The sequence below is a fragment of the Patagioenas fasciata genome, chromosome 1, assembly GCF_037038585.1.
Source record: "Patagioenas fasciata isolate bPatFas1 chromosome 1, bPatFas1.hap1, whole genome shotgun sequence".
In the NCBI taxonomy this organism is placed as follows: Eukaryota; Metazoa; Chordata; class Aves; order Columbiformes; family Columbidae; genus Patagioenas; species Patagioenas fasciata.
Window position 1 is genome coordinate 201,072,014 of NC_092520.1, and position 12,504 is coordinate 201,084,517.

The 12,504-nt window shown below is 37.7% G+C and overlaps 1 protein-coding gene across 3 annotated transcripts in view; it reads right to left on the reverse strand.

Moving 5' to 3' along the window:
* KMT2E (lysine methyltransferase 2E (inactive)) overlaps window positions 1-12,504 on the reverse strand; it is a 65,685-nt gene that overhangs the window by 34,123 nt on the left and 19,058 nt on the right. For all 3 annotated transcript variants that reach the window (XM_071803439.1, XM_065838062.2, XM_071803440.1), the window contains 3 exons: window positions 11,373-11,557; window positions 2,079-2,190; window positions 1,509-1,738 (listed from right to left, as the gene is read on the reverse strand). In XM_071803439.1, coding sequence (XP_071659540.1) covers window positions 1,509-1,738; window positions 2,079-2,190; window positions 11,373-11,443 — 413 coding nt within the window. In that variant the 5' untranslated portion in view covers window positions 11,444-11,557. The remainder of the gene's footprint in view (window positions 1-1,508; window positions 1,739-2,078; window positions 2,191-11,372; window positions 11,558-12,504) is intronic.

Sequence of the window (12,504 nt, forward strand, 5' to 3'; positions counted from 1 at the left end):
CTACAACTACCTGAAAGCAGGTTGTAGCACAGAGGGTGTTGGTTTCTTCTCCCAGGTAAGAAGCAACAGGACAAGACAGAACAGCCTCAATTGCACCAGCGGAAGTTTAGATTGGATATCAAGAAAAACTTAATGGAAAGAGTTGTCAGTCACTGGAACAGGCTGTCCAGGGAAGTTGCTGAGTCACCATCCCTGGAGGTGTTTAAGAGACATGTAGCTGTGGTGCTTAGGGACATGGTTTGGAGGTGGGCTTGGCAGTGCTAGGCTAACAGTTGGACTCAGTGATCTTAAGGGTCTCTTCCAACCAAAACAATTCTATGATTCTGACTGCTAGCACTGTTGTGCAGCATAGGAAGAGCTTCAACTGCTCCCCGCAGTCAGGGCAGTGAGGCTGTTTGCTAGACTGAAGGCTAACTCAGAACAGGAGTTCATGCTCATCCCCACAATCCTAGAAACTACTGAGACACACTTGTGAATTTATCACAACTCTCTCCAGCTCCTCACAGAGAATCTCATCTTCAAAAGAAGCAGGTGTTACCTAACTGGTGACTGCCTACAGCTCCATTGCTGAGAGAAGATCAAAATACATTTCAAAATAAGGGAAAGGGCTATCGGAATCAGGGATCATCAAAAATTAATAACAAGCTTGTTACATAAGCAGACAGAAGAAGGGAGCTCAAATTCACCTTTGAACTAGCCAAAACAATCATTTTAGAAATACACGACACTCTTAATAAAATCAGTGGCATTCGTTAGGTGTTACGAATGTACAAATACAGGCTAATACCGAGCAAGTCCAGAAACCTGAGATCTGTGTCCTCCTGTTAAGTATATCGGCTCTAAAAATTTTTTAAGGTTGTTATTCCAAGTATTTAATAGCACCTGCTTATTTTACCATGATCAAGTAGGTCCTTCTGCGTGAACACACAAGTTTAAACATTTAACTTCAACTTCTCCCCTAAGAATCTAGGTTAGTCTTTTCATGGTTAAAAAATTCTTAAAACTCTGTCCTCTGAAAATCAGAAACATCATGCCCATAGAAATCAATACTTTGGAATTTTCTTGTAGATTATTTTGCATCCTTCAAGTCACTCAATTTACATATGCATAATTTACCAAAATGCAAATTACCAGTACATGCAGGTTAAGAATCAGCCCGTAGGTCTTTATTTCACCACGCTAACAAATAACTTGGACAAAATACCAAAGAGATATCCTTTTTATAGGGGAAAAATATATACCCTTATTAAGCAACAATACACAAGTAAATGCATGAACAAAATAACATGATGAGTTGAGACAGAATGGAATCAGGTACAAAATTCTCACTGCCCTTAACCAACTACCTTGCCTATTAAAAAGCTATACAATCTTTAAACACTGTTTTGATGGAGGGAAATTTCCTATGACTCAACATAATTAAAACACCATTTAGTTACATTTACTATCAGTGCAGCTTGAAGTTTTTAAGTAATGTTTACATTTTTAATTACTTTAATATTAATTACCTGCATTTGTCACAACAGATCATATATCCATCATCATGTGTAAAGCCACAAATGCATCTGGTAATATCGGTTCCATAGCTTCCATCCTCTGATGTACTGATGGTAGTAGCACTGGAGGTTTCATCAAAGTTGGGAGTGGTAAATATGCCTACTTCATTCTTGCTTATAAGCACTGATGGAGGAGGAGAAGCAGGAGGCGTTGGAGGAGGCCGAGCACCATAGTTATGGTCCTACATATTTGTTGAAAGAGAAGTTACAGCTCTTAAATGTTCATACACTGATGGTTATTTAAGCCAAAGTATAAGAATTCACTTTGTAAAGAACTTCAGAGACTTGTTAGTAATAGTTTAAATTTTGTTTCTGTCATAGTTTATTCTTGTTTATTTACCTTCCCAACTATGTTTTACATGTAAGTGCACTATGTTCTGTATTCTGCTTGTAACCAACCATCTTTAATCAACTTACCCCAAATCCCAGTAAAATATAAAAATGTAAGCATGAATCAGAGTTTTCCAGTTAAGAACAGCATATTTTACATCTTTTGTACAGAATACTTAGAATGAAACTTACCGCATAGGGCAAACCAATGTAACTGTGTGAATGCGAGCTGCTGGTATACAACTGGTGTGGATAACTGTTCGATTTTTCAACTACCACAGGGCTAGCTTCTACAGATTCTGGTCTGCAAGGCAAAAAACAGAAGAATAAATACAATTAACATGTAATTTGTAATAAGAAATTACATGTATTTGTTGCACAACTTCTAATTAACTGCCTGCTGTTCCTCTTTAAAGGAACAAGCTAAAGTGGGACACGGGGGTAAAAAACCTCACAACGACCCCCTTGCTGCCTGTCCCCCACACACAAAAAAAAAGGAGGTGGGGAGAACCCAACTTTCCTCTTTCATTTAAAATGAGGCTTCCAGAGTGGCAGAGAAGTTATGCCTCCACAGAGTTACAAAATTTTTCTCAAAAAAAAAAAAAGCACATGCTGAATCACATGACATAACCTGAAAATCTGGGACAGAAAAGCGTGTTACGCACTTTGTCAGGGGTTCATCAGCCTGTACACTCAAGTCTAGACAGTTGTACCAAATCTGCAGAAAGGACTTGAGCTTAATTATGATGAAAGATAAGAGCAGTAATTCAGAGTGCTACAACCAGTCAGTGCGCCCCACAGCAGCTGTCTTGTCCCATCCACAGACACCTCCCAGCAGCACCATGCACCACCCACAACCACCCACACCAGCCAGCACACGAGGCAGCAGAGCACTGCTGCACACAAGGCAGCAGAGCACTGCTTCTACAAACAGAAGTTGTAAAGTAGGGCAAAGCTACCTAAAAAGGCAGTTTACTGATTTATCTTTAAAGAAAATGATAAAAATTTGCAAGAGAAGGTTTTGCAGTAGAAGGCACTGCCTTCTTTACTATACAAATGATGGTTTATATGCACTAAACCACAACATGAAAGACAAGAAAGATAAAGGAATACTGAAATAGAAAGATCTTTGAGCACAAGAAATTGTACTAATTACACCTTCATTACCTCTCCTCAGCAGTGACACTCAGGTGTACATGCAAACATACATATACTCATGACTTCAACACTTTTAGTCAGTAACTTGTAGTTTTTTCATTGCACCATATGATTCAATCACACTTGAACAGACCTCACATGAACCCAGAATTAGAGTTTTTTTTTTTTTTGTTAAACATTGAAAGGCAGGGCAAAATATCAGTATCTAAAACTGAAGCAGCTTTTGACTTGCATCACAAATAAAGCCTGGTTCACTTTTCTCATTTTATTATGCTTGAAGTCTATTTTCCATCACAAATATCTCAATAATTCCTTCTTTTTTTTCATACAGTTGATATTTCTTAAGTTAAAATATATATCAGGTTTTTTTTTCCTTAGACATTAACATAGTAGAGGATTTTTTTATTATGCCATCAAGTGATATTACTTGGATTTAAAAGGACAGCAGCAACTAACATTTGTTCATAAAAGTTTTTGAAAGAATAGAAATAATCATTAGCTTTCAGAAAACAACGTACAATATTTTCACATGTACTTGAAAGTGTCCTATTGATGGTTTTGGTGGCCCATTTTTCCTTATTAGCTTTTTTCCCCAATGTGAAGTTACTACATGATAAAACTGTTTAAAAAGGAACAGTAGTTAAAAACACTGCTGGGTAAAGACTTCTGCTTCTAAAGTCCAAAGAAAAAGCACCTTTTTTAAAAACATCAATGTCCCTAATAGTCATCAATTGCATTTTTTAAGAGAGTGAACACCTGAGTGGACAAATCAAGTGACATACTAACACCAGAAACATAACTTCTGACTAGCATGGGACAAAAAACAACTCTGACAAACATTTGCACTTCATTACCCCATAAACCCCCCAAAAATCCTCATTTACTCTCTTACATGGCTTCTCAACTTGAAAATAGTTTTATCGGAGTCTGTTGGAATTATCTTCTAGCAGCAGCTCAGAATATACCAGGTTCAAAGGCATTATTAAAAACAAACAAGCAAACAAACAAAAAAAATCAAATAACAACAACAACAAATAACCCAGACAAAAGCTGGAAAAGCTGTGCCTTTCCAAAGGATTTGCCTTTACCTATTTACTGACATAATGCATTTGTACAGTAATCATACACCATTAATGTCATGCAGTCAGTCCTTCCAACAATCTCACCAACCAAAATGCTAATGAAGGAAGCAGTGATTAGCCATTCATTGTGACTAGGCCAGAAATTAATTGATCTTTCTCCAGTTCAAGAGCATCTCAACTACTGGATTGTTTCTTCTGCTATTCTTCAACATTTATTGAAAGGTAAAAGCAGCAGCACTGTTACTCTCATCTGCTATGCCTTCAATGCTCAACCTAGCTCTTGTTTGCCTCAGCACATGTTAAAAAAACCTCAGTTTTCAGAGCAGGAAGGCTTACTGATACAGGACAGGGGAGATTCAGGTACCATCCACCCTTGAGGAATGCCACAGTTAATCTGGGAGAGTTTCCTTCATTTAAAAAAAAAAAAAAAAAATTACCATGACCTAAATACCAGCCACTTCAATACAGGAGCATTCAACAAAAGATATCAGAAGTGTCCTAAAAAGACAGGTAACGTCTATTTCATCAACTGCCTACAAAAATTAAAAAGTTATTCTAAATCTCTTGCAAAATATGAGGCAAGACAACACACCTTACTCCCTAAATCTATTTCTACCTACTCTAGCAATTTATAAACCACTTAAGAGAACCAAGTTTAAAATTTGGAGGCGTAACAGTTGTGGGAAGCAGAAGCATTTAGCTTCCAAAACAAAATACAGCAAACAAATGCATTTATCCCCAACTATTTTAATACTCATAAACCAGATTCAGAGTACAGGGTTAAAAGGGAAAACATACACTTTCACTTGAACAAAGAAAGCAAAAAAAAGGGTGGGAGAAAATCAGGTGAGACACAAAGGCAATTAAAAGTTTTAACATAAACACAAAATTAGAGGAGAATCAGCTTTCAGCAAAGCTTTTTTCAAATGCTAGCAGTGCCACAGGTATTTCTTTACATTATAAAAAATGCTCACCAGAGCTTTGAATGTAACTGCTACTGTTTCATTTATCCATTAAATGCTATACCAGGGTGGGGAACAGTGTGGAGAAGACAGAAATATGGGAAGGAAGTGGTGGAGCATTCACTGAAGCCATAAGTTAATCATTGTAGGTTTCTCTTTACAGTCAATATAAAATGGATATTCAACCCATAAGCAACACAGAATAAGCATCATTTCTCCACAGAGCTACAAACAACCTCTAACTCTGGCAAACAGGTCTGCCAACACTTTAATACACCCTTCACCAAATTCACTATCATCCCTCTTCTGCCCACCATGTGCATTACCCTGACCTTAAACAGGAAACACAACCACTATAATACCATTTGTCCAAAGGTCAAGACCTTCTTCTCAAACAGGCATCTCAGAATTTGAGAGTTTTGTGAAGGAATACCTCTCAGTAAAATATACAATTATACAGCTCAAAGCATGAATACCACTTATTTTAAAAATCAATTAAAAAAATTTACTCAAGTAGCAGAGCTCAAAGTCACAAGGCACCCCCTCTAATCTCACCACTGGCATCCTCATGGGCAACCCAAAAAGCAAGTTTTCAGTAAAAAAAAAAAAGTAAGCATTCAGATCTGAAAGAACATTATGAAGCTTTCCTTGGTTGTGTTTTTGAACATAAGTAAGTCCTGTAACAGACTGAGGCACTAAGCTTGTCAGTCTTCTATGCACACCACATTTTTCAGCTTCACGTGAAACATCTGCAGCCTTAGTGTCTAAATTAGGGGGAATATTTATGGTATTTTTTAGTTTTCATCAAAATAAAAATGTTAGTATTACGATATGTATTTGATGTGACCACGATAAATGTCAGTTACCCTGACATTTTGCTGAAACATCATACAGATTTGTTAAGTGTAGTTAGCAATTGAAAACTGTGCTAGATATTCAAAAGGAATGAAACAAAAAGCACCACCAAAAGAACTTCCCTCGTGCTCTTGGGCTGCAATGATTTAAGACATTCCTGTAACCTGAAAACAGGAAACATAGTGTTTTTGCAAATAAATAAGAAAATCGAAGACATCTGTATTTAAAAAAAAAAAACCCTCAAATAATTTTCATTCTGCAAGTGAAACAACTGTCATATTCTGGGTCATTTCCTACTGTTCATGTTTAAAAGTACAATACTAACTGAAACTATTCTGCATGTTGCCACCAGATGGCATTAGTGAGAAATTAAATAAACGAGACATGAGATTAGATAGTTTACAGAAACTCAATCCCTGCAAATTTATAGCTAATCTATATTAAGGGAATAAACTATCAACCATTCTAAGAAATAGTCAATTCTTCTTCGAAAAGACCTGTCTCCCCCACCCCATTCCTCTTAAATACTGTTTTGTTTCTGACCATGTAATAGTTTAATTTAAAAAGAGAGAGCAGTTTTTGACTAACACCCAAAATACAACCAGTCCTTAGAATCTGCAGCCATCAACCACTTCTATAAAAATATAAGTATTCAGATGAAAAATAATATCTCACTAAAGCCAAAATTTTTCAAAGGCAGGTGGGTATCCAAGCTTCAGGCTATGAAAGCTTAGCTAAATACTTCCTGGAAACATTGTTCAGAACTCCAAATGAGATCTCCTGCTTTCGAGAACATTTCCACAGCATCAATCTGCCATAGCTTGACACATCTAATTTTCAAGGAGGTCAGGTTTGTTTTCCCTTTGCACCAGCACACCTAAGCAGTATCTAGCTGAAGGTCAGCTCAGATAAGTAATGTATTTTGCATGAAAACCAGTATCAGAATTCTGTTTCAAGACAATCTAATGGGCTTCACTACCTAGACAAAGAACTGAGTGCTAATTCTCTACCACAGAGTGGGTTCTGCTACCTGAGCATCTTGTAGCAGGCCCTACAAGTATAGGCTGGTTTGACACCATCTGTAGAACTGGCAAGCTTCCCATTGTCCTAAAATACCTAAAAAACAATAAGCCCTGCTTCAACAGTAATGGGAGGGTAGGTTCTGATTTATTTAAGACTACAACAATGTTCATAATCTTTTCTCCTGGATATTGAACTCAATACAATGTCCCTATGCTGTGACTCATTATACACACCTTCTCTCTAAAGAACATATAGAGATATGAAAAACGGGAGAGCAGTACCATGAACAGTATTTCCCAATGTGTAGTTTATACTCATACTCTAAGCAGGACTAACACTCAAGTCTGAAAGCACATTTTGAACCTTCCAAAATGGCTGGCTCCACTTACTATCACCAGGTCTTTAACAGTAAGAAGTCACTACATTCCTTGTTGGTAAGTATTTAAAAATAAAGGCAAAGTATGTATGTGTTCTGTCTACTATGGCACTATGAAGATCAATCCACCACTGCTGAGCTCAAGTAACATAAGAAACAGGCTGTTTCACCCAATTTTTAAGGTGTTCAAATCTTTTAATAAAGGTTATTCTCCATATGGCTATTTGCTACAATTATTAAAATAATATGAGAAACTATGTAATCACATAAACTATTCACCTTTTTAATAGGCTTAGCCACTAGTTTGAAACAGGAGGAAAAATCTCTCGGCACTAAGAGAGTGCATTAATCCAAGAGTTTTTTCAGGGCCCCTTCTCCTACATAATCACGTCTGTGATTCCCCCATTCTTGTGTTTGCTCACACTTCAGCAACTGCTGAAAAAATAGCAGACCTGTCCGTCACAGGGAAGAAATTCCAACTCCTCCTTCTTGGGAAAAATCCAGAACTTGCACAAAAAACATCTATGATTGCTATCAATACAATCTATATCCAACATGTTACTCTCTGGAAGAAAATGTACAAAACCCACGAAAATAACACGTATGGTGACAGAACAGGTTTACAACTGTACAATCTGGTAGGTTACAGACACACCTTTGTGTCACACTTTAGAGTGTGACATGGCTTTTAAATCAGCTTATCATGCAACTACATATTTTTCAGCAGAAGTATGGCAGAGGTGACATGAATTAACCTAATTGGTAAGTCATTTAACATCTGAAAAAAGCAGTTCCTAACTGGGATGCCATGCCACAGCATCAAGCAAATAACACAATGTGAACTCTATCTTGTTTATACTGACAACTATACTTATTTATTTTAATTTCAGTATGGCATGCTGCATCTGCAAGGAATGTCAGCAACCTCAGGAATAATGACCTTCTCTAAACATAAAAGAAAACCACAGGAAAAGATAATGAAGAGAGCTGTGAACGGGGTCATTCAAGTTAAAAGAATTTTTGCACCAAGGAAACTAGTCTTCATGATAATTTAAAAAATTTAATGTGACCAAAATGTGCAAATTCTTCGTTTTCTTCTGGTACAAAGTTGTAACGGCCTCATATACCACTGAAAGCACAGAAGAGATACATCCCTTTAAAAAGCTGTTCAACAGTTCTGCTCACAGTACATAACATTTCTTTCAAAACTGGAAGTCATTTGCTTCTTAAATAGTGTAATATCACTGAGCACACGCTCCCAAGACTGTGTGTAAGCTATTTAAATTGACAGAATCATAGAATAGTTTGGGTTTGAAGGTCACCTAGTCCAACATCCCTGCAATGAGCAGGGACATCTTCAACCAGATGTGGTTGCTCAGGAATGGGGCATTTGCCACCCCTCTGGGGAACCTGGGCCAGTGTTTCAGCATCCTCATCATAACAAATGTCTTCCTTATATCTAATCTGAATCTCCCCTCTTCCAGTTTAAAACCATTACCCCTTGTCCTATCATAACAAGCCCCACTAAAAAGTCTGTCCCCATCCTTCTTAAAAGCCTCTTTTAAGTACTGAAAGGCCGTGACAAGGTCACCCTGGAACCTTCTCCTCTCCAGGCTGAACAACCCCAACACTCTTAGCCTGTCCTCAGAGGAGCGGTGTTCCAGCACTCTGATCATTTTTGTGACCTCCTCTGGACCTGCTCGAAGAGGTCCACCTCTGTCCTGTGTTGAGGGCTTCAGAGCTCAACACAGTACTCCAGGTGGGGCCTCAGGAGAGCAGAGGGGGAGAATCGTCTTCCTTGACCTGCTGGCCAGGCTTCTTTTGATGCAGCCCAGGATACAATTGCCCTTCTGGGTTGTGAGTGCAGCTGTGTGCAACTCACATCCAGCTTTTCATCCACCAGTACCCTCCAAGTCCTCCTCCACAGGGCTGCTCTCAATTCCTTCATCCCCCAGCCTGTTCTGATATTGGGAGTTGCCCCAACCCAGGTGGGCAGCCTTGCATTTGGCCTTACTGAACCTCATGAGGTTCACACAGGCCCATTTCTCAAGTCTGTTCAGGTCCCTCAGGCGTGCCATCTGAAAACTTGCTGAGGGTGCACTCGATCCCACTGTCTATATCACTGATGAAGCTAATACACAGTACTGGTCCCAATACAGACCCCTGAGGTACACAGTGGGAGGGACTTTGCTCCCTTCATTTCCATCTTCCGGTAGCGGAGCAAAAACACTTGTGTGGGAAGAGAGGTTGCCAATAAAGACCGAGGCAAAAATAGTACTGAGTACCTCAATCTCCTCCTTGCCCACTGTTACTGGTTTGCCAATTTTGCTAATCAGGGGGAATACATTTTCTTTGACCTTCCTTTTCTGGCTGGCATACTTGAAAAAGCCTTTCTTATTACTCTTTATGTCCCTTGCAAAGTTCAGCTCCAGCTGCACCTTGCTCTTCCTGACCTCATCTCTACACAATCAGGCAGCATCCTTATACTCTTCCCAGGATACCTGTCCCTGCTCCCACTGCCCGTGCGTTTCCTTCTTGCCCTTTAGTTTGACCAACAGGTCTTTACTCAGCCATGCTGGCCTCTTGCCTGCCTTAAATTCCTGTTAGTAACTCATTGTACCTGTTAAATGAAGGACTATATGAAGTTTATTTTCAATTTATGAAAGATCTCAAGCATGTATGCAAAGTCAGTCTAAGCCATTGTTTTAATAACTAACAAGCAAATGTATTTTTGTGGTAACCAAAGATAATGAAAGTCTTTAATACAACTAGAGAAAGGCACAGAGGAAGGCAAAGAATAACAGCATGTGAAATGGTAAAAAGCCCCACCATAAACAAAAATCAAACAAACCCCCAAACAAACAAAAAAACACCAAAACCAACTGAATTTAACATAAATTATTAATTCAAATTTTTTTATTAGATCTAAGAAAGGAACTGGGTTTTTTCCCCTATGTATACGCAAAGAAGTATACAAGATTCACTGTAGCTTACACAAACTCTCTTGCTCCTTAACACCATGTTTTGATGCCCAACTCTTTCCAAAAACCTCACCTATCATATACTCTGCTACCGTAAAAGCAACAGAGGAAAAAATTCCAGATACTATTCTGAAATTACAGAGCTCAACAGGTTGATGTACCTTCATATACTGGTAGAAGTTCTAACATCGCTTGGTCTTTTACCTCTCAAATGGAACAATGTGTCCAAAATGCTATTTCTCCTCTTATAACATCTGACAGCCCAGTCGATACTATACATAGAAAGATGTTCGACAGGAAAAATCTCTAAACTCTTGCCTATTGATATCCTACCACAAATCCACCAAAAAAACCCCTAAACAACCCCTCTCCACAGAACAACCACCATCCCCCCCCAACAACAAACAAAAGAAACTCCACAAACCCTAGAAATTCACTTTGCTTATTTCATGCAAAGAAAGAGTTCCTTAAATTCAGGATTTTGTTGACACTTTGTAACCCTTTATACAGTTATCCCCAGTTACTAACTGAAATGAATGATTAACAAGTAAATTTCTACTATCTTATCAATACCTAATGACTTTGTGAAGACATGGTATCAGACAATTACGGTAGACCTTCAACCTTCAAAAATAAAGGCACCCTTTTCTAATTACTACCACTTTCTTGCAATTTACCACATCAAATGAACTTACCTTTCTAACATGCAAAATTAAAATATTTTTTTACATATAGTTAGAAGGACATTGAAATGGGAAAATATTTTAAGTATGAAAAGCAAACCAGGCAGCATCTGTATTTCTCAGTCTGACAAACAAGAAAAATATGCATCCATAGAACAGTTTAGCTTCTCTCCTTTGGTCTCCCTGAAGATGAAGAAACTGACTTAATAAAGTGAGAGTTATTAATTTAAGCAATTAAAGATTCAATAAAACTAAGGAGAGTCCCAAGTCTTCTCCAACTGTCTTCAAAAAATACTCACTAGAGAAAAAATAAATATAATTTAAAAAAAAAAATCTAAAACTTACAAATCACATTCACATACTTACTCTGAGCCTGCAGCCATTTCCAAATAAGTAGTATCTGCTGTGTCAACCCCCAATGGGATCACTATGCTCATGACGTTCGTTTCTGATAAATTCGATTACTACGGAGTCCTATGCATTGGTATCCAAAACACTGGGGCATGCCAGCCACAGTGCTCATTGCAAACATCTAAGTGCATCCACAAATCCTGTTAAAAAAAAATAAAAGCAGAAGACTGACTCAGTTAATTTTAAAACCACACAATTTAATATCATGTACTTAAACAATAAAAAAAACCAAAACAAAACAAAAACAAAATCACTTTTATCTGTCACAATGAATTTCACATTAGTTTTATTTTACACAAGCAAAAGGAAAACAATCTTCTTTAAAAGCTGTAAACTCCAAATACACTTGAGTGTGATGATCTTCAGACTTGACCTTAAAAATATTACAAACTGACAAAAATATTACCATTTAAACTGGTGATTAAAAAAAAATAACAACAAACCATTCTGCAAGGTGATAAAAGACTCACTTTATGGCAGACTTACTGAATATAACGTACATTTGCTAAGTGCTCTATATTGTCAGAGCCCAGTTGCTGTAACTTCCAACAGAAACCTCGTTACAGAATTTTTCAAGTATTTCTTATAAAGCATTGTTCAGTTTGGTTTTGCACTTAAAAACTTTCAGTGTCCACCATACAAACTAATGATGTCAAAAGAAACAATGCTGTAATTTCCATTCTGTATTTTTTAAACTAAAATAATTCTAATGAGTCACAATAATTACATGAAACAATTTCCATTCATTTTAATAAATCACCATCAGAAGATACTGTAACCATTTAGGGGCACTTTTAGAAGCGTGGGGTTGGTTTGTTGGTGGGGTTTTTTTGTGCGTGTGTGTGCGGTTTTGTTGTTTGTTTGGGTTTAAGTAGCAAAGTAAAAACCATCAGTAGTAGCTTTCAACTGCAGAGCAAAGCTACAATCTGCTTGACTTGCACAAGTCAATACAACAGATGCCACCTGTACACCATTTACTACCAGCCTCCCACTCCTCTTAGCAAGTACCGCAGAACACCCAACTAAATACAGGAGAGATGTCCACAGCACCTCAGCTGTCTCCATTCACAGATAAGCAAACTAATGA